The sequence below is a fragment of the Micrasema longulum genome, unplaced genomic scaffold (genome assembly GCF_059751315.1).
Source record: "Micrasema longulum isolate JH-2025_06_02 unplaced genomic scaffold, ASM5975131v1 h1tg002422l, whole genome shotgun sequence".
NCBI classification, from domain to species: Eukaryota; Metazoa; Arthropoda; class Insecta; order Trichoptera; family Brachycentridae; genus Micrasema; species Micrasema longulum.
Window position 1 is genome coordinate 1 of NW_028279569.1, and position 27,904 is coordinate 27,904.

At 36.2% G+C, this 27,904-nt stretch overlaps 1 protein-coding gene across 3 annotated transcripts; it reads left to right on the top strand.

Annotated features, from left to right (window-relative positions):
- Window positions 1-1,697: 1,697 nt before the first annotated feature.
- Window positions 1,698-27,904, top strand: LOC148272230 (uncharacterized). 3 transcript variants are annotated; one of them, XM_088240327.1, is made up of 13 exons: window positions 1,698-1,848; window positions 2,509-2,658; window positions 4,227-4,377; window positions 6,825-6,948; window positions 10,085-10,202; window positions 10,823-10,960; window positions 12,493-12,631; window positions 14,248-14,389; window positions 16,207-16,347; window positions 17,529-17,654; window positions 21,833-22,016; window positions 24,172-24,320; window positions 25,458-27,904. In XM_088240327.1, the coding sequence occupies exons 1-13, from the start codon at window positions 1,719-1,721 to the stop codon at window positions 25,518-25,520; spliced, it is 1,755 nt and encodes a 584-aa protein (XP_088096453.1). In that variant the 5' UTR covers window positions 1,698-1,718; the 3' UTR covers window positions 25,521-27,904. The 3 variants fall into 3 exon arrangements, with proteins under 3 accessions (XP_088096453.1, XP_088096452.1, XP_088096450.1); XM_088240326.1 differs by lacking the exon at window positions 25,458-27,904 and adding an exon at window positions 24,495-24,706; XM_088240324.1 differs by lacking the exon at window positions 25,458-27,904 and having other exon boundaries at window positions 24,172-24,606.

Consider the following 27,904-nt stretch of genomic DNA (forward strand, 5'->3'; position numbering starts at 1 on the left):
TCAGGGAGTCCTTCTTTATTCAAAGCCGTTCTCTCATTGTAAATATCCGTGTTTTTACGTATGTTTATTGTGTAAGTTATGTTTGTTGTGTTACTATAGTTTCAAGAAATTGTTTTTGGATACGTTTATTTATGCGAATTGTTTGTGTAAATACATATTATTTTAATTAAAAAAAACAGAGGCATTGAGGGGATCCTGAGGTGTGGGGACGACGTGTTGGCCTCTGTCCACACGTCCTCCTCCCCCTCCTCAATCTGCATAGAGTTTGTATTCCTTAGGAATATTTATAATAACTTTCCTCTATGCGCAGCTGACAGAGAGTCCCCCAGGACTCTATAACAGCTGTGGGTGGATGGTGGGCTTAAGGATCTCCCTCCATGCAACTTTTTGAATATCATATTCATAAATTATACACATCTTTGAGAAGGGAATAATGGAAGTCTAGGCATTTACAGGACTGGTTTAAGTGCCCCTTTCTTGATTTTGTCAATAATGCTTTTCTCAGCCCTTCATAGTGTAAGGATCTCGACATTTGCCCACCTATCATATACCGTTTTACCACACATTCGTCTGAGAGATCGCCTTTCAACAGCATTCGGCCTACTTTCAACCCTGTTTTTCTTTACTTCGTTCCCATACATCCTGATCGGCACCAAGACTCCATTGTTAACTGCTAATTTTGGCTCTATGCCAATACAGCCCATAAAATTGTTTTGTAAATTGTAATTTTGGTGTTTCTGTGGACGTTATGTGATTTTTACACTGGCAGCTAAGAAAAGTCCTCGATCCACATCGAGTGGAAAACACCACACACAGAACTACCGATTTTGCAGGCGGTAAGACGCATCGGTCCATAAGACGCGCCCCGAAATTTATACATCAATTTTTAGGAAGAAAAAAAAATGTTTTCGAAGATTATTATTATTCGTTATAGTCAGGCAGCCTTCGCTGATGCGCCTATATCTCGTGTACTGCTTTTTCCGAGTTCTTCTTCCTTCAAAAAAGCATCCAAATGTTTTTTTTAACTGGTTGACCGAAATGGAATGGACAATTGAACGTAGTTATGCAGAAAGCAGCCAGCCATAGAAAAGTGAAAGTGAGATAGTAGCACTTTTGTGAAAAGACTGAATAATCAAATCCACACAACAGTTGGAATGTTTTTGACTTTAACAAATGATAAACAATGAAAACATCAGTTTTTTTATATGACAAACAATAATCTAATTATGTATTTGACCGGTTTCAATGATTTTTAAAGAACCGTAAGATTTTTCCAGTGCTCTGGAGGTTTTTTGCAAATTAAAAAATGCCGTTTTTGTTATCGACACCATTTTCAGAAGGTGGTTAATACAGTTTTTTGTATAAAAGCGGTCTGGCTGTTTTAAGCAAAACATAGAATTGACCTTACTGCTTGATAACATTAATATCTAAGTTTTTCAAAATTGTGGAATGGCTGCTTTCTGCATAACTACGTTCAATTAGACTTGGCAATTTATTCCAGCCTGAAGCTACCCTGCTGGAAAAGAAGTTTTTCTTGGGATCGAGGTAGAATTGGGAAGATGCATCAGATCATGAAACACACCCCAATTTTTGGTTGAATTTTCTGAGTAAAAAAGTGCATCTTATGGTCTGAAGAATCCGGTATTTCCTTACCAAGCAAGGTGAAATATGCACCGTGTTATTTTTAATTCCAGATAGTGAAATCTCTCGGGGGAAATATGTTTCTCTGCGTCCTTTGCGAAAACGTGAAGAAGGACTCTTCTCCATCCAAAAGCAAACCCACCAGCACGACAGAAGACGGCGGGGAGCCGCCTGCCGATGAGAATTCGCAGGAGGAAACCAACCAAGGTAGATAAATATTTCAACGCTGATGGAGAATTGTCTATTTGTTTTGTTATACTCCTGAGAGTCCTCTATTCTGACACTCTTGGCCTCTTCCAAACGTCTCTATTCCTTCCTATCACCCGCTTCCATCATCCGTGTTTTACCGGCTATCGAGGCAATGTCGTCAACCCATCTTGTCTGTGGCCTTCCAACACTTCTTTTGTTTGCTCAGTCTCCATTTTATTATTTTGGGTGTCCACCAGCCATCATTTAGCCTCGCGGAATATCCTGCACACTGCCATTTTAACTTTGCTGCATGATCCACGACTCCGGTTAGGTGCTTTATTACTTAATTTATTATTCTGTCTCTTAGACATACGCCGAGCATCTGTCTTTCCATGGATCATTGCGTGCATTTTAGTTTCTGGCTACTTTTCTGTGTTACAGACATGGTTTCTAGTCCGTATGTCGTCACTGGCAATATACACAATTCACAGACTTGTCTTTTTAGGCATACAGGGACTTGTTTATTTTCAAAAACATAATTTTTTCTTGCCGAAAACAGCCCCTCTTAGCCCTGTTCTTTTTGGCACCTTCGCTGTGTGTTTATCTTTACCGAGTTTGACATTGTGTCCTAGATATATATCTTCTTACCTAATACTAAGTAATAATAACCGTTTTCAGGTGATTCGGATTCTGAGCCCAACGGGGGCTTCTTCGGGATGAGCAAGGTGATGAGTTACCACCTGCGCATCATACACAACGTGAGGCTCCACATATGTGAGCTTTGTGGAGAGATCTTCCGTAGGCGGGGAGAATTCACGCAGCACATGGGTAAACTACATTATAATTTAATTTTAAAAATAAATATTTGCGTTCTTATGATATACCCAAATATTTCATTTTAAGGGCCATTTTCAACGAGTTGAGAATAACTCACTATTAGAAAATGGGAATCAAGTTGGGGTAGATTATTATTATGGATGACTTATATAGCGCCATTTTCGTAACAAAATACCTCAAGGGCGCTTTACATAGTGATTCTTTTAAATTTATAATTTAATTAAAATAATTTGTTTATAAATTTGTATAAACCACTTAATTTTTTTTTTTAATTACACTTCGACCAGTTTCGAGGTTACTACCTCATCGTCAGGAATTTAACTAACTTATAATTACACGCGTTGCTATTTTTTTTGCTGTCTTTTTGCTGTCACATGCTACAGATTTATTCAAACGATTTAGAGAACAAGTGGGTTTTAAGTTTTTTCCGAAACATCACTTCACTTTCACAGCCTCGCACCTCTGCTGGGAGAGCATTCCATGCCATAGGGCCTGCGACCGCAAATGCGCGTTCACTAAATTTAGTGCGCTGTTTGCGTAGAGGTATAATAACTTTTCTTCTTGCCGTAGACGTAGCTGATCTAAGCGTTAGACGCCTGTCAGCTAGTTCATCTGGAATGCAGAGTTCCCTTAGATATTCCGGAGCAGAGTTGTGCAGTGACTTATACATAAGCCAACAGAGTTTGTATTCGACCCTCTGTGGAAAACGTAGCCAGTGTAGTTCGCGAAGTAGTGGAGTGATATGACTGAACTTAGAGATTCCGAAAATAAGTCTCGCTGCGGCATTTAATACAACCTGTAGGCGAGACAAGTGCATTTTGAACATTTTGTACATATTTAATGTTCTTGCACAAGAATGTCCCCAAGCGGTGATCCCGTATCTTATTATGGATTCTCCCAGAGACAAATATACTAATCTAAGTTTTAATCAATCATATGATTTCCTCATTTGTCTCGCTGCGGCATTCAATACAGATTGTAGGCGAGTCATTTTGTTCATTGGTAGACCTGCATAGATACCATTACAATAATCGACTCTAGACACTACAAACGCATTTATTAATTGATGAGTGGGATTCGAACCATGGACCTTTGACCCGTGAGTCCGAGACACTAGCCACAGGACTACAACCTGATTCATCGATATCATCAGTGATACTGCAATACACGGCATAACTAGCTAAAGATGTTAACTCTTTTTTCTATGAAATATTTTTTTGCACACTAATAATAAGTAATATTTTTATGTTTTTTTTATTTTTTTATTTTCTTTTTTAATTACTAAAATATAAAAAAGTACCTCCTAATCTTTTACAGAACATTTTCTCTTCTCTTTCTTATATTATTAAAAAATATTATACCTGTCTGTCTACCTCTTATATATATTGTATAAAAACAAAAAATATATAATAATACATTTTTAAAAAGTAACTTGGCTAATATTCACAACTGAACCGTTTTTACTCTCCTTTGAAAAAAAGTCAGTTTGGAATTTATGAGTTTTACGTCGTACGTTTTATGATTAGTTGGTGAACGATGGCAATTGTTTATTTTCCTAGATGAGCACATGACACAGGAGCCCTGCGAACACAAGTGCCTGTCCTGCGACAAGACGTTCGAGTCCCTCCGCCAGTATCGCACGCACATGAAGGTCAACCACATGCAGTACGTCAAGCATCACACGTGCCACATATGCAGTCGCAAGTTCGGGTAAAACTCTCACGGTGTACCTAACAGAACAATACCACACACAGCATTCCAAAACGAGACAAGGACAATCGAGACTAATAACTCTCAGACAAACTTTTCGAAAGATGTAAAAAATCAACAGTATTTTGAGTTTGTCCAAATTTTTGTAGACAAGGACTGGATTCAACTCCCTGGGGAGCTGTTTATATTAACATATTACAACAGAGATGAAGAACATTTAAGAGAAGGTAATATAGAAGTCCAGGCATCTACAGGGCTTATGACCTGTCATTGGCTGGTTTAAGTGGCCACTTTACACACTGTGTAACATTCACCATTTTGCCTATATTTGAACATCTATATTCCTTCAATTCTTTCATCTGTTGATGTTTGTGAAGTTAAAGAGCTGAAACCTTTATTTAAATTTAAATTTATATTAAATTGAACAAACTAAACAATTAAAAACAACTACTGCACAACATCATTATACTTACAGAGGAATATTTTTCTTTAATGAAATGAACAAAGATAATAAAAAGTACAGTCAGGAATACAATATATTTAAGAAAGAAGTAAAAAATTACATCTATAATTCTTCTTTATGTAACACTGATTGAAAACATCATTAATTTTTTTTTGTAATTTATTTATGTTATTCTTAAAATATTATTGATTAAAATAAAATAAACTATTGTAAGACGTCACTCCCCATTATGTACCCAAGAATTGTTTATTTCTTTTACGTAATGGGAAACGTTAATGTAAATATATGTATTTGATTAATGTAAAAAATTGTATTTAGTTGTAATATTGTATTTTAATTTGTTATTAATAAACAAAAAATATATATATATACATAACTAAACTCTTTAAACAAGAATCCTTAAGCCACGGATGTAATTGTAGACGAAGAAAACTTGAAATGTAAGAAAAAAATGTAGAAAACATGTACACAATATGATAAAGACGTTAATGTTTATAAATCGTTAGTGTGTTGTAGTGTAGTCATGTTTCAACAAACAGTGGAAAAAAGAAGACTATTTATTTAATGGCATTGTTTTATACTTTATTCTTAACAAAATATGTGACAAATAGTGAACAATGGAAACTTACAAAAATAGTGCGTCTGTAACCTGAAAATCATAAAATTTTATATGAATCCTCTAAAACCGTTTAAGAATGCATCAGTTTTTGACGCGAAAGTACCTAAATTTCGCTATTTAGAACACTACACCCATAATTAATAAATTACAACAGTGCTACTAAAAGTGAACTGACATTTATTGATAAATACATCATATTTCAAATATCTGCCTTCTAATAATATACAAAATGATAAATCAAACCGCTCATACACCAGTTTGTGTAATATTCATGTAAAGAAGTGAATTTGAACAGGAATGTTGCGTCTCATAAAACGAAATAATACGGACCAAAATGGACACCAAGTCGTTGGAACGAAAGGCATAATAGTACTACACACGTGCGTTTCCAGAAACTATCTACCAGCCAGCAGGCCACATGGCGACGATATCTACCTACTGTCTACAAAAGCTTCTCTTCAGACATCTATCTGCCTTTGTTACACGGAGTTGAAACAGTGTTTGATTTATTTAGTTTTTTATTGCTTACTTCTTGGCATGAACACTTGACCAATTTACTACTATACTCTATTTTTTATAAATTTATTGATATTGTTTTAACTTTGCTGGAATTCCTCTCGTCCACGCGCTTTGTAGCTGCACGATGATTGGTTATCTAGCTTTCATATATCAACTTTAAAATACCTAAATCTTGTAAACGGGATCTAGAATTCCAATCGTCTATGCGCTTAGTAGCTGCAAGGCGTGTTGTAATCTTACTTCTTTTTGCTATTCATTTTATTATTATTTTTTAATTGACTAAATTTATTTGTCAAATTTTAAAATGTATAAATGGGGGCTAAATTTCTAGCTGTCTATGCGCTCTGTAGCTGCAAAACGTCCTGTAATCTAGCTTCTATCTGTTATAATTTTTGATTGATCTTAATTGAAAACGAGGAACTAGAATCCCAACCGTCCATGCGCTCTGTAGCTGCAAGATGTACCTGGGATATTTATTAATTGTACTGCGCCCTTGAGGTGATTTTCACAAAAAAGGCGCTATATAAATTATCAAACTATATATAATATCAGAATAATAAGAGACAAGAACAGTCAAGACTAATAAACCGGGGTTCTGAAATTATACAACTAACTACCAGACAAAACTAAACAAAAGACTCAGACAACCTTTACAAAAAATTTCAAATAAAAAACATTGTGCAACAGAGATGAAGAATATTTTAGATAAGGTAATATGGAAGTCTAGGTATTCAAAAACTTATAACCTGTTATTGGCTGGTTTAAGTGGACACTACACGCTGCAACATTCACCATTCTGCCTAAGTTTAAACATCCACATTTCGTCAATCTCTTTTGTATTTCCAGGTCAAAGAAGCTTCTGGAAGAGCACAACAATACTCACATCGGGGTCCGGCCGTACAACTGCGAAGTGTGCGGCAAATCCTTTGCCTCCAAATATACATATCAATCACATCTTAAAACACACATGGTACGTAATTCAAATCTCGCAAAACCGTAATGTACCGGTGAAATTAACGTCGACTCCAATATTAGTTAGTCTCATAAAACTTTTTGTGGAAATTAGTCCGCCTTGTGCTGGGTTAGCGCTTCTGCCTGCCTCGCCCAGGTCCTGGGTTCGATTCCCGACAAGGTCTTTAAAAGACTGCTAAAAAATCACTCTGCAAACGGCGCTATAATGTCGTAAAAACAAGATATTTTCAAATAACGCAACAACAAACCATCACGCCGTTTACGCCAGGTAGGCAGAGAGGATAGAACGCCACATCACTCTATCTTTGCATACAGATCTCGCTTCCCCTACATTCATCGACTTCTCATGCACGCACGCCGATTATTCCTGCTCTTGACATGTGCATCTTCAAGTATTTGATAAACTCGATTGTGCCATGTCTTTCTCGGTCTTCCTCGTTTTCCGCATCCATCAACATTCGCATCGTGGATCCTTTTAGCCGTTCTTTTGCTGTCCATTCGCTCTACATGTCCAAACCAACGCAGGACCCCTTTCTCGACTCTGTCGATAATGCATGTCTCAGCCTTACACACTTCATGGATCTCGACATTTGTGCACCTATCATACATCGTTTTACCACACATTCGCCTGAGGGGTCGCATTTCGACAGCATTCAACCTACTTTCATCATCATTTTTCCAATTCCATACTTACATACATTAGAGTTGGCACTAAAACTCCGTTGTGAACTGCTAGTTTAGCCTCAAGATCAATTGCTGTGCTGATCAATGCTAAAAATAGCCAGACCGCTTTCATACGAAAAACTATAATAGTCACCTTCTAAAAATAGTATCGATCACAAAAACGGCATTTCTCAATTTGCAGAGAACAAAATTCAAATACATTATTAGATTTTTGTTTGTATTACAAAAAAACCATTGTATTCCTTGTTAATCATTTGTCAAAGTCAAAAAAGTTCCAACTGCTGTGCAGATTTGATCATTCACTCTTTTCATAAAAATGCCATTATCTCAGTTCCAGTTTTCTATGGCCGGATGTTTTCTGCATAACTACGTTCAATTAAGCGCCCGTTGGCACTCTGAGGTTAATTTCGAATTGATGTCGACAGAGTTCAGTGCTTTTAGAGCAGCCTGACTGTCTGAGAGAATATAAATTCTTTCAACAATATTTAGAGTTTGTCCAAATTTTTGGAGACAAGGACTGGATTCAACTCCCTGGGGAGCTGTTTATATTAACATATTACAACAGAGATGAAGAACATTTAAGAAAAGGTAATATAGAAGTCTAGGCATCTACAGGGCTTATGATCTGTCAATGGCTGGTTTAAGTGGCCACTTTACACACTGTGTAACATTCACCATTCTGCCAGCCAATTTTTGTAGACAAGGAAAGAACACAAACATCAACAGATGAAAGAATTGAAGGAATATAGATGTTCAAATATAGGCGGAATGGTGAATGTTGCACAGTGTGTAAAGTGGCCACTTATACCAGCCATTGACAGGTCATAAGCCCTGTAGATGCCTAGACTTCCATATTGCCTTCTCTTGAATGTTCTTCATATCTGTTGTAATATGTTAATATAAACAGCTCCCCAGGGAGTTGAATCCAGTCCTTGTCTCCAAAAATTTGGACAAACTCTAAATATTGTTGATAAATTACCTGGTCCATGAAGAAGTATAGAAATTGAAAAAATAACATTTTCAGGCGTTGCCTAGTATATAGGTGAAATAATTCAATTAAAATAATCTCACCTGCATAAATAAAGGTTTCAGCTCTTTAACTTCACAAACATCAACAGATGAAAGAATTGAAGGAATATAGATGTTTAAATAAAGGCAGAATGGTGAATGTTACACAGTGTGTAAAGTGGCCACTTAAACCAGCCATTGACAGGTCATAAGCCCTGTAGATGCCTAGACTTCTATATTACCTTTTCTTAAATGTTCTTCATCTCTGTTGTAATATGTTAATAAATTCTTTTGTTTTTGTATTGTCTGCGCAAATTTTCATGTGCGCAGACGCATGGATGGGATAGAGTTCCATTCGGAAGACAGTGGAATAGAGCCCTAGGCTAACGGAGAACAAACTGTCATACTTAAAAAAATATGAAAATCTGCCTTAACTGTCAATAGATTCTATCTGCCTTTAGTGATTAATGCTTGTTGAGATTTAAGGCTGTCTAGTAAAACGAACACAAAATTAGAAAATCATATGATTATGCCATTTTAAAACTAATGTTCTTTTTTTATCGTGCAATAATAAAAAAATAAAAAAAACATTGATTAGATAAGAACAATATTTTTTAATGTATTTCTGTTAAAAAATATACAAAAGTTGTATGTTTCGTGTAAAAACAACATTAAATTTTAATTAGTATGAATGTATTATTGTTTTATGTTTTTTCTTTATATATCCTATGTTTTTCTTTTTCATGTACTCGTATTTAAAATTATATAAAGTCTTATAAATAAACAACTATAACAGTGTAAGTCACTCTCCAAGCACAAGAGTTTGTCTCTTATTTTGGAGAGTTGCAGTGATAACATTTACTAGATGTGTAAAAGTAGATATGTTTAGAATTTTACAAAAACATGTACTTTTTATGAAATTTAAGAATTATTTTTTTTTTTTTTTTTAATGTAACTAAAGTATAATTACTTTTAGACTGGCAGATTACGCCATTTCAAATTTAGACTGAACATATCTGGGATCTCAATAAAGACTAAGTATCGAACTAAAATTTGTTGTAATAATTGAACATGAAAGTGGCTGAAGCCAAATTTTAATGTTTTGATTTTGAAAAAAAATACAAGCATTTTAAATCACATACAATTTTGTGACATTTTTCTTTATTTCTACGTAAAATTATGCCTTCGGTAATACTTAAAAAAAATATAATTTATTGAAATGTTTTAGTTGAAACCTTTTTTTGTTGAATTGTATTCTTTTTTTTAAAAAAAAAAGAAGATAATTCTGGTTGTAATATTTAATTTAAAACAGCATCTTATTTACGTTTTTACGACCTTCAGACCTGCCCTTATCGTTTACCGTTTATTTATAATTTTGCGTTCGTTTTACCAGACTACAGCCTTAACTCGTGACGTAATTTTCCTTTGCTTTTTGTCTTCAGGATCGACCGCGGCCATACACTTGTGCGCAGTGTGGAAAATCATTCTTCACGATGCAGAATCTTACTCAGCATGAAAAGACACATCTTGGGATCAAGGATTTTGTCTGCAATATTTGTGGTAAGAATAACCCATAATTCTATTATTTTTTACATTCAAAATTGGTTCATTTTAAAGTATTTTATAGCTTCTACTACTGTCACCCCATTTCCCTTCGGGAGAGGATAGACTGCCACTATTAAACTAAGCAAAAATTTTTTTTTTGAATTTTTGTGTATCGTATTATCAGCGATATGATTTTTTAGTCTTGTGTTTCTGAAATAACTCCACATGTGACATCAGAGATTCTCTTCCGCTTATTCGCGATCAGTTCTGCCCATTAGTCCATTCACAGAAAGCACACTGGATCATAACTTTCTTATCATTGGTTCATTCGTATGAACCAGTGACGTCGTTCAAAGTAGTTCTTTTTTATTAAAATAATTTTTATATTTTTTTACAATTTAATGCTTTAATTTTTACCGCTCGCAAGAAAACATTTATTGTATCCAATTTCCTGTAAGGCTGAAGTTCCTCGTTGCAATATATAAATTAATTATTTGAATGGACAGCAATCGAATTACAGCCGAACGTAATCTGACACACCCGACCGCAGACTGTTGTAATATTTTGATCCTAATTATTTGATGTCCCGGCATCCGTGCGTAGTGTCGCTTTGCAATAATCTGTTTGTATTCTAGGTAAGGCGTTCGGCACCCAACACAATTTGGAGGTACACGGCGTCGTGCATACCGGCTACAAGCCGTTTGTGTGTAGGACGTGCGACAAAGCATTCGCGCGCAGGGCTGAGATTCGAGACCACGAGAGAACTCACACAGGTTTAAATAATTTATTTTAAAAGTTTTTAACTGTTTCGAAGTTATAAAATTTATTTTTAAAGCACTAACTTTGTGGATTATTAATTATAATAAAATTAATTTAAAAAACCTTGTTTTTAACTACTTTTTTTATTCTTCCGACCGCCCTATGCACCATTAGGTGCGGAAAGGGAATGTCGATGACGATGATCAGTGCTATGATTTTTAAGTTTTTAATTTTTAAATCACTTCACATGTGACGTCACAAATTCTCTTCGGTGAGTTCTGCAGATTGGTGAATTGACTTTCCGAAAACCGGAAATCTATCACGACACTCTGGTTTATTCGCAAGAACTAGTGACGTCATTGAAAGTACATAGTTTTTTTTATTTTTTTTATTAATAAATTTCATAAAGAGTACATGTTTTTGTAAAATTCTAAACATATCTACTTATACACATCTAGTAAATATTATCACTGTAACTCTCCAAAAAAAGAGACTAACTCTTGTGCTTGGAGAGTGACTTACACTGTTTTAGTTTTTTATTTATAGTAGTTTATATAATTTTAAATACGAGTACACGAGAAAGAAAAATAAAAACATTGGATATATAAAGCAAAAACATAAAACAATAATACATTCATACTAATTAAGATTTCATGTTGTTTTTACACGTGTTCAAAATATTTCTTTAGACCAACTTTAAATTTATTTATTGATGTATTGTTTTTAATAGTTTTTAGTTCATTGGGAAGATTATTATAATTTTTTACACCTTTGAAGACAAAGCTATTTTATTTATTTATTTTATTAGGTAAACAAACAGTATGTTCACATATATTGCCAATTTCTTTGTATATTAGTGTAAGAAACTCACGCACACACCCAAAAAATTGTTTACACTTAATACAATAATTTAAATTATGTTCAATATAATAAATGTAAAAGAAACGAAATGAAACAATATTTATATAATAATAATGTTAAATGTCTGCTTCTCTCAAAATTTCTATAGTTTTTGACCTAAATTTACATACATTGTCACAAAAAATATCAGCCTCGGTAAATATATTGTTATATTGGTCGCATATTCTAGGTAATGTAGATTGTTTAATATAGTTTGTTGACGCGTTTTCAGTGTAAAACAAAAGATTTTCTCTTGTCGGTCTAGATGGCACATGGAATGGAAGTCTTTCTAGTAGTTTTGGAGAATCAATTTTATTATTTATTAATTTGAATAAAAATAACTGGTCCAACATTATTCTTCGATTTTTAAGAGAGTTTATTCCATGGCATTGCATTCTTTCAGCATGATTAGAAAAGTTAATGTTTAACCGGTAGTCGACCTGCTTAAAAAAAAATTGTTGGACCCTTTTGACCACGACTTGTGTGGAATTTAGGAATTTTAATATTATGTTGGTATCTGAGTTTGTTTTTATTCAATTCTTGGCCATATAATTTGATGCTCTAATTTTTACAGCGCTTAAGATTTTTTTTTTATGTGCAATCTCCCGTAGCACTGAAATTCCTAATCAGAGGTATTTGATTTTAGGTGAGCGACCGTACAGGTGTGACCTGTGCGGCTCCACATTCTCCCAGCGCAGCAACCTGCAGTCGCACAAGAGGGCCACCCACTTTGACGACAAACGCTACAAGTGCAGAAACTGCGACAAGAGATTCAAACGGCGAAGGTATTGTATATTTGTATTGCTGTGATAATATAGAAAGTAAAAAATTGTTAAATCACCCACTCAACTGAGCAGCTGTGCTGCTTATTTATTTATTAACGGACATTGTCCATGCATACAATTTATAGGGTTTAAATATTAGAATAAAAGAATAGTTTAACACATTAAAAAAATAAGAAAAGAAACATTGACAAACATAATGGCCATCGAGACAAGATCTGGACTATTTATTTAGTGCTCGTTTAAATCGTTGCAAACTTGAACCAAAAATTCTACATAAACCTAGTAATTATAGTGCACGAATAATAAAAGAGGCAATTGAAATACACAGACATCCAAATAATATAAACAAAGACGACGGGCTTAAATTAAATTCAACATGGTTCCCAGCACTACATATGACAAAAACAAATAGAAATGTGCCTACTGCCGACTGCGACACGGTACAAATTACTAGTACATAAACACATATATTTCTCTATAAAACACACAGTTTTCCCTGAAGATGGCTCCTGCAATGGTAGCCGAAACGTCGGATCAAATCCAACATACACGGTATCACCCAAAAAAGATACATAATATTGATAACAGTGACCGTGAAAACCTTCGCACCTATTTAAACCAAAAAGACTAGATCTTGTCTTGAGTTAACAATACGACAAATACGGGTCATTGGAGAATTAAGGCCATAGTTTGTTCTATGCTGATGGATGAACAATACTTCATTGTTTCTCAGCCAACGAGTCTGAATATTGAATTTTACTTGTCCTAGTAATGATGGAACATCGATTATACCATTTAGTATGCTGAACATATATATGGAGCCAATATTAGTTCTACGCTTTTGAAGACTAGAAATATTTAACATGGACTCTATATCAGCATAAGAATAGTTACCTCTCTCTAGTCCAAGCATCCACGCTACTTTTTGAAGCAAGCGATTAAATGCCGGCATTCGACTGAATGACTAGGCCGTTCGTTGAATGAGCATTTAACGGAAGGGTTGAACGTCGCTTAGCCTCTTTAATGTTAATGCAACGATAATTATTGTTTTATTTTATTATGTGAGGTTAGGTTAGGTTAGGATAGGTTGAGTTAAGTTTAATTATTTATTTATATAATTTATTAATTTATTTAATTATTACCGAAGGCATAATTTTAAGTAGAAATAAAGGAAAATGTCACAAAAATGTATGTGATTTAAAATGCTTGTATTTTTTTTCAAAAACAAATTAAAATTTGGCTGCGGCCACTTTTATGTTAAATTTATTATCTTCAAATAATTATAACAAATTTTTGTTCAATACGTCTTTATAAGATTATAGATCCCAGATACCCAAGTTTAGTCTAGACTTGAAATGGCGTAATCTGCCGGTCTAAAAGTAATTATATTTTAGTTACCTAAAACTTTTAAGTATATTTTTTAACAGAAATACCTTTAAAAAATATTGTTTTTATCTAATTTATGTTTTTTTATTTTTTTATTATTGCGCGATTAAAAAAAACATGAGTTTTAAAATGGCAAAATCGTATGATTTCCTAATTTTGCGTTCGTTTTAACAGACTACAGCCTTGAGTACAATTATTTCAATTTTGATATTTACTGGTCACGTCTCCAGGTTGCTAGAGTACCACATCAAGGCGTCCCACACGGGCGAGCGGCCATACAAGTGTGCCACGTGCGACGCCACGTTTGTGTACCCAGAACACTTCAAGAAACACTTGCGGATACATAGCGGAGAGAAACCCTACAAGTGTGAGGTAATAATGCTCTGAGCATATTTTTCTGTACATGAGGGCAGTCGAAAAAAATAACAATTTGCGCTCTTTTCACTACCCGAAATTATTTATAAAATGGTATAAAAATTGTGGGATCCATACCTGAAGACCTGATTAAAGTTTTAACTGCCACTACTACTACCATCACGTATCCTTTTATCGGCGCTACGATTTTTAAAAAAAATGTAATTTTGAAAATACTCCGCGTGTGTCGTCACAAGTTCTCTTCGATCTGTTCCGCTGATCGATCAGTTGGCTTCCCGCAAACCGGAAATCTATCGTTGGTTTATTCGAAAGAATTAGTGACGACATTCAAAGTAGTTCATTTTTATTATTTTTTCATACATTTTCAAAAAACTTCAATTTAATGCTTTTATTTTTTCCGCGCGTAAGAAAATACTTTTTATATCCATTTCCCCATAGCACTGAACTTCCTCATTTCCAAAGTAGTAAAGTGATATCACTGAACTTCTGAAAAAAGTCTCGCTGCGGAATTTAATACAGACTCGAGGAATGAATTCTCAAATTTATTTAAACTTTTTTTGTCAATTTTTTACTTTGATTATATCGTCTGCTTAGAGGTAAAACTCATTATTTGCAATATTGAACAAAAATGAGTTGAGTGTACAAAATTTACTATCTACATTTAATGTAAAAGTTATTATCTGCCTAAAGTGGCCGTACAATAAAATAAAATCACACAAAAATCATTAATTACATTATTTCGAATTTTTGTGAGAAGTAAAATTAATTATGATTTTTACTCGTTATTGAAATCGATATAAATTTTAAGGAAAAAGTCACTAAATGACTTAATGAATTTTCCTTGTCAATGATTTAAAATGTATCTATTGCTTCCTCCTGACAATGGCCCACTAAACACCATCTTGCGGGTGGGGGGGTTAGTGGGGGACAAGTGGGGGGGATATCGCTTTCTCTCAAATATCAGCGCGATAGAAAGAGAAAGCTACAGGGATGGGTCATCTAGTGGGCCATTGGCCATTCAATTATTAATATCATTAATTGATAAATGTCACTTTTTTCCTGAGAGGTAAAAAACAAAACTAAAATAAGGTAAAAATTAACAAAGATCTAAAGACAAATATTTACCACACTATTTAAAAAAGAATTAAATCATTATAAAAAATATTTAAAAATTGACGGAATATAGATGTTCAAATATGGGCAGAATGGTGAATGTTACACAGTGTGTAAAGTGGCCACTTAAACCAGCCATTGACAGGTCATAAGCCCTGTAGATGCCTAGACTTCTATATTACCTTCTCTTAAATGTTCTTCATCTCTGTTGTAATATGTTAATCATTAAAAAATACGTATAATATTTGAGAAAATGGGAAAAAACTTTTGAATCTCATTATTTCAGAAACATGATTTATGCAAATAATGAGTTTTATTACCTCTAAGCAGATGATATGCAAAAATTCCGTTAGTCAAAAACCAATTTTTATTCAATGTGAACTGAGTGTCTCACAAATATAGTTTTGATTTTTGTTTTTTTTGCACCACATCAGGCCAGGAGGTCCAATTACGGTGGTGAATTACATCACAGAACACCCAGGCTCGAGAAAAATCACATTTAATTTTTGTGTTCTCACCAGGAATCGAACCCGGAACCTTCCGTGTGTGAGTCAAGCGTCTTGACCGCTACACCACGGAGGCAGCTGTTTATTCTAATAAGATAAATATCTCACCCTTCTCCTGCAAAATTAATTATTTGTTAACGAGCCCATTTATTCCGTGTACTCTTCAAATGTTAAAAAGATAATGTTTCTCCGCAGGTGTGCGACAAAGCCTTCAACTCTCGCGATAACCGCAACGCTCACCGCTTCATACACTCGGACAAGAAGCCGTACGAGTGTCTCGACTGCGGCGCCGGCTTCATGAGGAAGCCGCTGCTCTACGCGCACATGCAGTCCCAGGTTCGCTAGTATTCAACAAATATATACGTCGATGGACGTCTCAACCGTGGGGAAATTGTCAGGGTATCCTGAAATCTACACGTTTACAGGGATTATGACCTAATTGGCGGGTCTTCAGGCCACTATAGATAGCCTGAATAGGTTCTCCGCACGCATGGGTTTAAAAATCAATATTGGGAAAACCCCATGCACTGTGTGACACTTCATGCCTTGATGCCCAAAATCCCCTGACTCTGTCAAACGGACTCTGTCAAACGGAGCCATCTCTGTAATTTAATTTAAAAAATATATTTATTTATTTATGATTTTTTTTTCCATTATAAACAAAGATTAATAATAAAAATAATGTGACCTCACTGGGGTGCCCGTGCCAAGGACACTTAACAGTATACTTTTTAAAAAAAAGTTTTTATATTTGAGAATAAACAAAGAAGACTAACTTAATAAACAGAGATAATTAACAAAATACTCAGACAGTTTTAAACACTACGTATTTATGTTTATAGTTAATTTATGTACATCTATATTATTTATATTACAAAACACACAATGAAAAGAACAAAAGCCTAACATAAACTATACACTTGTTACGGAAAATAGCAGCTTTCAAAAAGAACTGGGAGTGCGGCTAGGAACAGCAGGCGCATTGAACAGCAGGAGGCTGTCTGGAGATCAGATATTTACTCGACATTTTGAGTTTGTCTAAATTTTTTTAGACAAGGACTGGATTCAACTCCCTGGGGAGATGTTAATATTAACATATTACAACAGAGATGAAGAGAACATTTTAGACAATATAGAAGTCTAGGCATCTACAGGGCTTATGACCGTCGTTATGACCTGATTGTTGATAAATTCACCTGGTCCATGAAGTAGTATACAAATTGAAAAAAACAAAATTCAGGCGTTGCCTAGTAGGTGAAATAATTCAATTAGACGAATCTCACCCGCATAAAAAAAGGTTTCAGCTCTTTAACTTCACAAACATAAACAGATGGAATAATTGAAGGTATATAGGTGTTCAAATATGGGAAGAATGGTGAATGTTACACAGTGTGTAAAGTGGCCACTTAAACCAGCCAATGACAGGTCATAAGCCCTGTAGATGCCAGGTAATTCTTTCCATTTTCCTTTCTCTAAAATAACAATAGATAAATAAATTATTGTCTTTCGCTCTTCAGGGTCATTTGAGTGATACGATCGTGGTGAACCAGCCTCGGCTTAACGGAGAAGTGGAGACCACTAAACTGGAAGGGCTCGGGAGCACCTTCGTACTGGAAGATGGTCAAGAGGTCATAATTAACAATGTAAGACTAATTTTATTTTATTGCAGAAACCATCTTGTCTTTAACAGAGAAACAAGCGGTCAATTAAGGCCTGAGGATAGGTTTTTATTATTTTACTTACACAGTCGCACATTGGGCCTTATATTTATAAAAAAATATATATTCAAACCGACTTGCGTCACCTCAAAGTATTTCTCCGAACTGACTAAGGGCCGGTTTTATAAACATCTAATCAAACTTCCGTAAGTGTAACGAACCGTTGGCCGTTCATTACGATAACCGACGGTTTTGTGTTCTGTAAACCATTTTTATTAACAGACGGTCGCCGGTAAGCATTTTCAAAGAAATTGAAATTTTTCTGTCAATTGTCTATGGAAATTTTTTTTATCTAAGCTCTTTCTGTCAAATGCGAATGGTGCGCATTCGCATTGAATGAAAAAATACATCAAATGCAAATAGTCGACAATTTTGAACGAAGTTTTACACAAAAAGGAACTTTGAATTGAGAGTACTGTGAATTAAAATTAAAATTATTAAAAGCGAGCAGGTACGATGGATAGTTTTTACTATTATCTGTTATTTTAGTATACATTTATATCAATAAACCATGTTTAATTTTTTTTTTTAAATAACTTCTGAATATATTTATCCATCAGACTAAAGTTGATTTTATACCACTACGCAGAGTAAAAAACATATTAAACTGGTAATTCAACTAAATCCCAAAATAATGACTATCTGCGTGTTAATTGGGCGGATATTTGGTCAAATAACAATGTGATAAAACAACCGTCATGTCAAATACGGCAGCGGCGCTGAAGGTAACAGATCGTAATGCATTCAACTGGCCAAAATCGGCCAGTAACCATTTAACCATAGATTTAACGGCTCGTAACGCTACGAACGTTTATAAAACGCAATAATCGGCCGGTATACCAAATATTAGTTAAAATGTTATCAAGTTAACGAACGGATGTTTATAAAACCGGCCCTAACAAATGAATATGTTAGAATTATTTTGACACGCTGCTGTATCGAAACGAACTTTCAAGAAAGACAGGGCATTCTCGCATGTTTCTACATAGGTTCCTGCATTTGACTTGCATGGGATTTAAAAAATTATAACTTAAGCTTTCAACCTCTACTTTAGATGTTTACCTAACAATCCTCATAGTACTAACTCAGATATTTATCTTATGTTTTCCAAAGACTGAAAAATATTTTAAGCAAAGAAAAATTAAAAATGTTATATTACGCTTTAATTAAATCTTCAATCACATATGGTGTAATAGGTTGGGGAGGAGTCTTGGACGCGCATAGTCGCTCAACGGTAATTGCACAGAAAAGTATTATTAAGATCATTTACAAAAAACATAGATTATTTCCCAGTAATGCACTATACGTAGAGAGTAGACTCCTTAATTTTAGAAAATTTTATTTATTTCAACAACAACAACAACAAACCGCCACGCCGTTTCCCCGTAAGGGTAGGCAGAGAGGATAGAACGCCATAACACTCTATCTTGGCACACAGACCTCGCTTCCTCTACATTCATACATCTTCTCATGCACGCACGCCGATTATTCCTACGTTTGACATGTCCTTCTTCAAGTATTTGATGGACTTGATCGTGCCATGTCTTTCTCGTTTTCTGCATCCATCGACATTTGCATCGTAGATCCTTTTAGCCGTTCTTTCGCTGTCCATTTGCTCTACATGTCCAAACCAACGCAGGACCCCTTTCTCGACTCTGTCGATAATGCATGTCTCAGCCTTACACACTTCACGGATCTCGACATTTGTGCACCTATCATACATCGTATTACCACACATTCGCCTGAGGGATCGCATTTCGACCGCATTCAACCTACTTTCATCATTATTTTTCCAATTCCATACTTCGCTTCCATACATTAGAGTTGGAACTAGAACTCCTTGGTGAACTACTAGTTTAGCCTCCTGCGATAAACATTTGTTTGCCAAAGTAGATTTTAGTGCACCGTTTACCCTGTTCCCGGCACTCACCCTCCTTTCAATATCTTTCTTGGCCTTTCCGTTCCTAGTAAACATACTTCCCAGGTACACAATTTCTTCTACCTGATTCAGAATATCTCCGTTCACGCTAATCTCATTTTTAGTTATATTTTCATCCCTTATGTGCCTAAAATATGTTTACTTAAATAGGGAATTATTTGGCAATAATCTAAATCGGATTAGCAGTAGATCCGATAGTGTACCGTCAGTTCCAGGATGCAGAACCGTCTGCACAGAGCCACTCCTTACTCCTTACATGTTTGTCCGAGATCCTTCAATCTTCTACCTTAGGAAATACAAAACTTTAAATCACTGATACCGTTTAAAGTAGGTTTGAGGTCTTGGATTAGCGTAGAAGGAAAAGTTATTATACCTCTACGCAAACAGCGCACTAAATTTAGTGAACGCGCATTTGCGGTCGCAGGCCCTATGGCATGGAATGCTCTCCCAGCAGAGGTGCGAGGCTGTGAAAGTGAAGGGATGTTTCGGAAAAAACTTAAAACCCACTTGTTCTCTAAATCATTTTAATAAATCCGTAAGCATGTGACAACAAAATAAATTATTTTAATTAAATTACAAATTTAAAAGAATCACTGTGTAAAGCGCACTTGAGGTATTTTGTTACGAAAATGGCCCTATATAAGTTATCCATAATAATAATAATATGCTATAAACTTATAAATCATGAAAAAGGGAATAGCCCACGCTCAGACGCTGAAATCGTTGTGTGCATTTTTTCCAAATTATGTTACATATAGTTTAATTTTTAGATGTATTTTTGTAATTAAAATTCTATGTGAATATATGTATGGAAAATAAAAAAAAATCATTCTTCAGTAATATCGCTTCTGTTAAAATGATGCCAAGTGATGTTTCTCGTATAAAGATGATCAGATTAAATTCAACAACGTTTGATTATGTCCAAATGCTTGCAGACTGGCTGGATTTCCTCCCTAGGGAGTTGTTCATATTTAAATTTATTTCAACAGAGAGGGAAAATTTTTGAGAAGGTGATATGAGAGGGGATATGGAGATATACAAAAGTCAACAGATGGAAGATTTGAGGAAATGTGGATGTTCAAACATGGGCAGAATGGTGAATGTTACACAGTGTGTAAAGTGGCCACTTAGACCAGCCAACGACAGGTCATAAGCCCTGTAAATGCCTAGACTTCCATATCCCCTTCTCAAAAAATTTCCCTTTCTGTTGAAATAAATTTAAAAGATTAAATTCAACTTACCAAAAGGTCTGTTGTATAGGTTGCATGTATTCAAATGAAAGATTCACTTATTACAAATATTACATAGAGCTTATTATAAATTTTAATATCTTATTTAGCTACATATATTATAACAGATGATTGAATATGGTAATATGACATCTTGACTTTGTGTTTGATGTCTATAGTCCTTAAAATATAGCTTGATTAAAATGACAGTTGAAAAATTAATGTCACTAGTGATGAGAAATTACTGATCACTGATCATGTACCGATCAAATCGATTTTATCAGTTTTTTCATGCAAACATGAAACTCTGTTTCCGAAAATTGATATAAAAATGCAAAAACAAGCCTATTATAGTGTGTTTAAGACAATTATTCACAAAAAAATAAGACATTTACACCATTTTTCGTGAACAACATCAAATGAATTATTTTTTTATTCGATCGATTTACATTGTTCAATTTGTCCCATCTCTAACATTTTTGCAAAATGATGTAACCTTGTAAGAACGTCGTTAATAATTAGGTTTATTTTAGTTTGTTTAGTTTTAAAGCTTATTTTATATAATTACGTTGATTTATATGTCAAGCATTGTATTAAACAAATAAATCAACAAGCCGGATACTAATGGTTTTTTCATGTGTCAATTTAAATCACTCCTTAGACATTACTACAAAGTTATGTCGTCAATTTTTCCGACAACTGTCATTCTAATCAAGCCATATTTTAAGGACTAAAGTACCAGTGCTGAACGGAGAAAGTCTAGCTTAGCTCGTTTCCGTTTTGTAGCGGCTGGTGGCGTGTTAAGTTGGTGATTATGGTGTTGCCAGAGGTGTCCATAATGTAAAAGTACTATTATTTGATTTATCAAAACTCTTGCAAAAAAAATTGTTTCCATCTCTGTCACCTTTTCATACACGGATCTTGTCCGCCCGCAGATCAAAGAGGAGGTGTTCTCCGAAGGCCAGCTGGTCTCCGACGTGGCTCTGTCCTCCTCGCAGGCCTCGGGCGCTGAAGGGCTGGTGTTCGCGGACGAGCTGGAGCCGGAACTGGGCCAGGGCAGCCCCAAGCTGTTTGTGCGTACGCGGGTCAAGCACGGACACATTGTCATAGGGGACGCCGGTGAGACATATTAGAAATATTTTATTTATCAGGAAAGGTGGCCTCCGTGGTGTAGTTGTCAAGACGCTTGACTCACGCACGGAAGGTTCCGGGTTCGATTCCCGGTGAGAACACAAAAAATTAAAATATGATTTTTCTCAAGCCTGGGTGCTCTGTGATGTAATTCACTACTGTAATTAGGACTCCTGGCCTGTTGTGGTGCAAAAAAAAAAAAAAATAATGTAATTTTTTAAAATTACTAAAAAACATGTCATTGAAAGTATCATCCATCGCCTGTGGCTATTTTTTCCATCTTTCTGGCAGCATACGAATACCGTCTCGAAAGAATAACTCTTCTTTTGAGGTTATCCACATGTCGAGCCATTTTTTATCATCTTTATAAGAATGGAAGTGCTGCTCAGCCAGGCCGTGAGTCATCGATCGGGACAAGTGGTACTGGGAACAGCGGGTGGGGCGGGACTTCCTATTTGATTGTTTCCAAGTATGTTCTGACTGGCCTTGCAACATGCGGTCGGGCGTTAACGCTGTAAAATTACTTTGTCGTGTCTCTCCTCCTGTTGCGGCCATTTTTTCCTTCAATGCTCGGCTCATATATAAAACAGATATATAATATGTACATGGATATATTTATGTAGATATGTATTTATTTTTTATTTATTTAATGCACAAAATACACAATTTTACATAGACACAATTATATGTTTTTTATGTCCCGACTTGTTAGAAAATTCCGTGTTAAGTCGGGACTCTTCGATATATAAATCAAAAATATTTATTTACATATTAAAACAATATACAGATAATCAAAACAATATGCAAAACAATTAAAACAATATACAAAATAATAATAGAAAAATAAAAATTTATAATTCATGTCGAAAATGGAATCAAAAGTTATACAATAATACGTATGACAGTGATACGTATAAAGTAATATATATGTATATTTATATATGTGTTTATGTGTATATATGTATATATATGGGTGTGTATGAATGTGTATGAATATGGATAAAGATATGGATATAGACAGATATGGAAATAGATATAGATATTAACAAATTACAACAGGGATGGAGAATACCTTAAATAAGGGAATATGGAAGTCTAGGCATTTACAGGGCTTATGACCTGTCATTGGCTGGTTTAAGTGGCCACTTTACGTGTAACATTCACCATTTTGTCCATGTTTGAACATCCATATTTCTTCAATTCTTCCATTTGTTGATTTTAGTGAACTTAAAGAGCTGAAACCTTCATTGCTGTGAAGAGATTCATCTGACTGAATTATTTCACATACTAGGCAACGCCTGAAAATAATTTTCCAATTTTTAAACTTCTATTTGGACCAGTTGGTTTCATTACAGTATTTGAGTTTGTCCAAACGTTTGTAGACAATCATAAGCCCTGAAAATGCCTAGACTTCCATACTCCTTTATTTAAGGTATTCTCCGTCCCTGTTGTAATTTGTTAATCTTAATGACTCCTGGGCTGGTATTCCGAACGCGTTTACAGCGCGCTATAATGCGTATTTAGTACGTAAAAACGCGCTATACCGCGCTATAATTTCGTTTGGAATACCAGCCCTGGGGGGGTGAAATCCAGTCTTTTGTCCACAAACGTTTGGACAAACTTAAATATTGTAGATATAGATATATAAAGAAATAATGTTTTTTTTTTAAAGGCTTTACGCCTAGTAATTATGTAGACACTTCCGTTTTAGATTTTGGTATTCCGGTACTTATTTTTAATCTTATAATTGCGATAATGTAGTTTGATCATATGTTTTCATGTAATGGATCTTCACCGACAAGCCATATAGCTTGGCTCGGTGAGTCCTGTAATAAAAAAATATATTTAATATAATATCTAAATAAATAAAATGTATATTTTTTTTAAATGCATCACTTGTATCAACAATGTTTTGAGTTGTTCCAAATTTTTGTAGACAAGAACTGGATTCAACCTCCTGGGGAGCTGTTGATATTAACATATTACAACAGAGATGGAGAACATTTTAGAGAAGGAAATATAGAAGTCTAGACATCTACAGGACTTGTCAATCCTCAATTGATCGATGCTTCAATAAAATTACATCGTGTTGGAATCTTCCATTGCCTTTGACATTTTTGATTTGAAGATGTGTAACTTGCAGAAGGGGCAGAGTCGGAGAAAGCCGACGAGGAAATGAAGTTCCACGACGCTGGCGATGATGCGGACGGGGATATGGAAGCTGTCGAGGAGCAGGACGATGAGGAACTCGACAACTCGGAGAGGATCGAGATCATCGGTGGAGATGATGCTGTAATTACTACTTGCTATACTTTTTTTCCTCTCTCTGTGATAAAGCATCGCTTGTTACTATCGGGTTTTTTTTTAGGTGCTTATATTGTCTCTTATCAAACTATTATTTAAGTGAAACGACTGGACAGGTAGCTAAAATATTTTTCCGACGATTTTTCGTGCCTTTGTTTTCAGGAAAGCGCGAGTTGGCTACGAACTCACCGGCCACGGTGGTTTTATGAGCTATCTTCGCCGTTTTGAGCTCTCAGAAATCGACAGCTGTCCGTGTGATGATGAGACACCCCAAGATGTCCCTCATTTGTCGATGTATTATCCCATTTTCAGCTTAGAGCGAATGCAGCTGGAGGCCCGACGTACAAGTCTGGACGAGGACCTGGAAGATATCGTAACAGTAATACTAAAGTTTTACCTACCATTAAAACTCTTATTATGTTGCCTTCGTCATCCAGAACATATTTTATATATGTGAGAGACGACATTTCGATTCTTGTCTATGGTGGTCTAAATTAGCTTCCATTCTCCTTATATTGTCAACACTGGGATGACATCATCTATATGCTCTGTGATTGGTCGTTTGTTTTGTCACCGGCAGTTGGCATCATGCACAATTTTTTGTCAATTCTAATCTCACCAAGCAGTAATTAAATATGTTCTGGATGACGAAGGCAACATAATAAGAGTTTTAATGGTAGGTAAAACTTTAGTATTATGTAGTGCCGTTCGTCATCCAGAACATATTTTATATATGTGAGAAGTGTTTGTTATCGCCTTGGTGACAAAACTGATGTCAATTGTGAGAGGTTGTTAATTAGTCGAGTATAGGTTCAAACAGATTTGTGAGGGATGGCAATGTAGAGGAGCTGCCACCTTCCATTACTTCCCTTCTGTAGTGTTTTGCGAATGTGTTCTCGCTCTTCCAATTTCCTCTTTCCAGGATTTTTTCAATTGGGCAATTTTCTAACCAGCTGAGCGATGCTACTGCTGACCTTGTACTCCCTGCTGATTCATCAATGCCAGCACTTCTTAGGACTGTTTTCACCCATCCTCCAATTATTGTTCTTGTGGCAGGTTTTGGTAAGCCCGTGGTTGAGATAAATAAGTCTGGTATGGAATTTAATTCTTGTCTTCTTACTCTAGATAAAGCGCATACTTCTCGAAGCCAATATACCGGATCCGTACCTTGTTCTGAGGACGCATTAAGTTTCCACCCGGACTGCTGGCGAGTTGCACAGTCAGTTTTAGATCCAAAAGCTGGCCAAAGAATAACATGGTCCCCATTGTCCACAAAGCTGTCTGGTGTGCATCGTAACAGAGTAAGGTCGTGCACTCTTCTCCCAGATGCGAGTAAAAGTATGACAGCGCATCTTCGAGAGGCCTCAAACAGAGTAACTGTTTCTGGAAGGTTTTCTTTTAACCAGTTACTAACCTGTCTCGGGTCCCAGATAGGTAATACTTTTTTCCCTATAGTAGTATTGACTATACCCTTCATTACTTGTTTAACTACCGTGTGATTACTAAGCCTCGATTCACACTCTGGGTTAGTTAAAGTTGAAATGGCCGACTTATGAAGAGCAATGGTACTAGGAGCCAAGCCTTCTTTAAGTTTCAAGTGTGCTAAAAATCTTGCTAGCTGCGAACCTGACGGGTCAATCCTATTAACATTATGTTTAACACACCATTGGCCCCACCGTTTCCATGCTGATTTGTAGGCAGTTACTGTGGACGATCGCCACCCAGCATTGAGAAGGGCCTTTTCACGTTCTGACCACCCATTTATCGCTCCTCCCCAGCCCCAATCATCCATACTTCCATCTCTAGTTTTTGGATCTGAGGAGGGTGAAGACCTGTTGACATATCCACTAGGTTGTCGGCTAGGTTTGTTATTCGCAAAGCTGGGGCTAGGGCTCTCGACTGGAGATCTGGCAACCAGAACACTTTGGGCCACCTTGGTATTACCAATAGGTAAATACCGACACACTTGTTTAGATGTTCCAGGACTCTCGGTATCAAGCACGGTGGTGGAAACACCCATGCCAGTGGGAAGCGCCAAATTCTGCTGAAAGCATTGTGGAATAGGGCTGTTGTGTCGGTGGGGTTTATGGAAACATAACTGTTTACCACGTGAGCTGTCTCGGACGCAAATAGGTCTACCATGGGTCTGCCCCACAAGCGGAATATTCGGTCAGTCGCTGAAGGTAGAAGGTGCCATTCGGGTAACAAGGTCCCTCGTGAAAGATGATCGGCGAGTCCGTTGTATCGCCCCGGGAGATAATACACTTCCATCCTTATATTGAGAGCATCCACTAGTGCCAGAATCTGATATGTCAACTGAAGAAGGTTCGCTGATTTCGTACCTCCTTCGTTGCGTAGATATGCCAGTACCGTCCTGTTGTCCGATTGAATGAGACAAGTAGAATTGCTCAAACTGGCTCTCTGATACTTCAATGCCTGGAGAATAGCAAACATTTCTTTGAGGTTGCTGTGCCATTTGGTTTGTTGCGGTGTCCAGCAACCTGATAATGGAGTGTCGTCTACCTGCGCTCCCCATCCGCTGTCTGCTGCGTCTGTCGCAATGAAGTGGCATGCTTTCGGGAAATGAATAAGGGAATGGGTACTCACATTGGTCATCCACCAGTTTAGGTCGTCCAGTACAGTAAGGTTTACAGGTACCTTCTTTCGGGGTGGCAGCCTTGACATGGCATGTGACTGAAGCTGCATCTGCCTGCAGTGCAGGCGACCCCTGGAAACCACAAACGCTGCAAAGTTCAGCTGTCCTAGGATGCTCTGTACCTCTCTCAGGGACCATTTTTTCCTTGTTATAATATTCTGCAATGACTTCCGTATTGCCTGGCACTTGTTTTTGGTTAGCATCTTCCGATTGAGACCAGTGTTCCATGAAACTCCCAGATATTCTATCCCTTGTGTCGGTAGGTGAACACATTTCTCTCTGTTGATGGTCCAACCAAGGGATTGTAAGAATTTCAAGGCTTCTAGAGTCTGCAGCCGGAGAGTTTCTCGGCTCTGATGTGCTAGGAGAAAGTCGTCCAGATAAACAATAACTCGAATGCCCTTTCTTCGAAGGACCTCTGCGATCCAATTGGTTATTGCTGCAAAAATTTGAGGGGAACTGCTCAAACCCTGGGGCAAGCATGTCATCTGCAGACATTGACCTCTGTACACGACACGTAGAAAACGACGATGGGTCTTTGCAACTGGTATATGAAAATACGCATTCGACAGATCTACTTTTGTCAAGTAGTCTCCGGGTTGCAAGAATTCGGGCACTTTGAAGTGGGAGATCAGGGAAAACTTTTTCACTCGCACAAAATTGTTTAGCGCTTTCAGATTGATGATGGGACGATGAGTCCCGACGCTCTTCTGCACTAGAAACATCTGGGACAGGAAACCCCGATTCATGGGTGCTAGTTCTAATACTCCCATTTCTAGCAACTCCTTTATCTGTATGTCCATTTCCGCCGTGTATTTTGTGGCAAAATTGTGCAGTCTTATCCGAGTGGGCCGGGATAGCGGTGGTTTTATCCAAAATGGTATCTGATAGCCATTGAGAATTTTTAGGGCGAAGT

Bases quoted from the DNA above. Each gene is read 5' to 3' on its own strand.
- LOC148272230 (XM_088240324.1), top strand. From the start codon at position 1,719: ATGTTTCTCTGCGTCCTTTGCGAAAACGTGAAGAAGGACTCTTCTCCA. The intron at 1,849-2,508 runs GTAGATAAATAT...AACCGTTTTCAG, and splicing joins GCAGGAGGAAACCAACCAAG to GTGATTCGGATTCTGAGCCC. The intron at 2,659-4,226 runs GTAAACTACATT...TTATTTTCCTAG, and splicing joins AGAATTCACGCAGCACATGG to ATGAGCACATGACACAGGAG.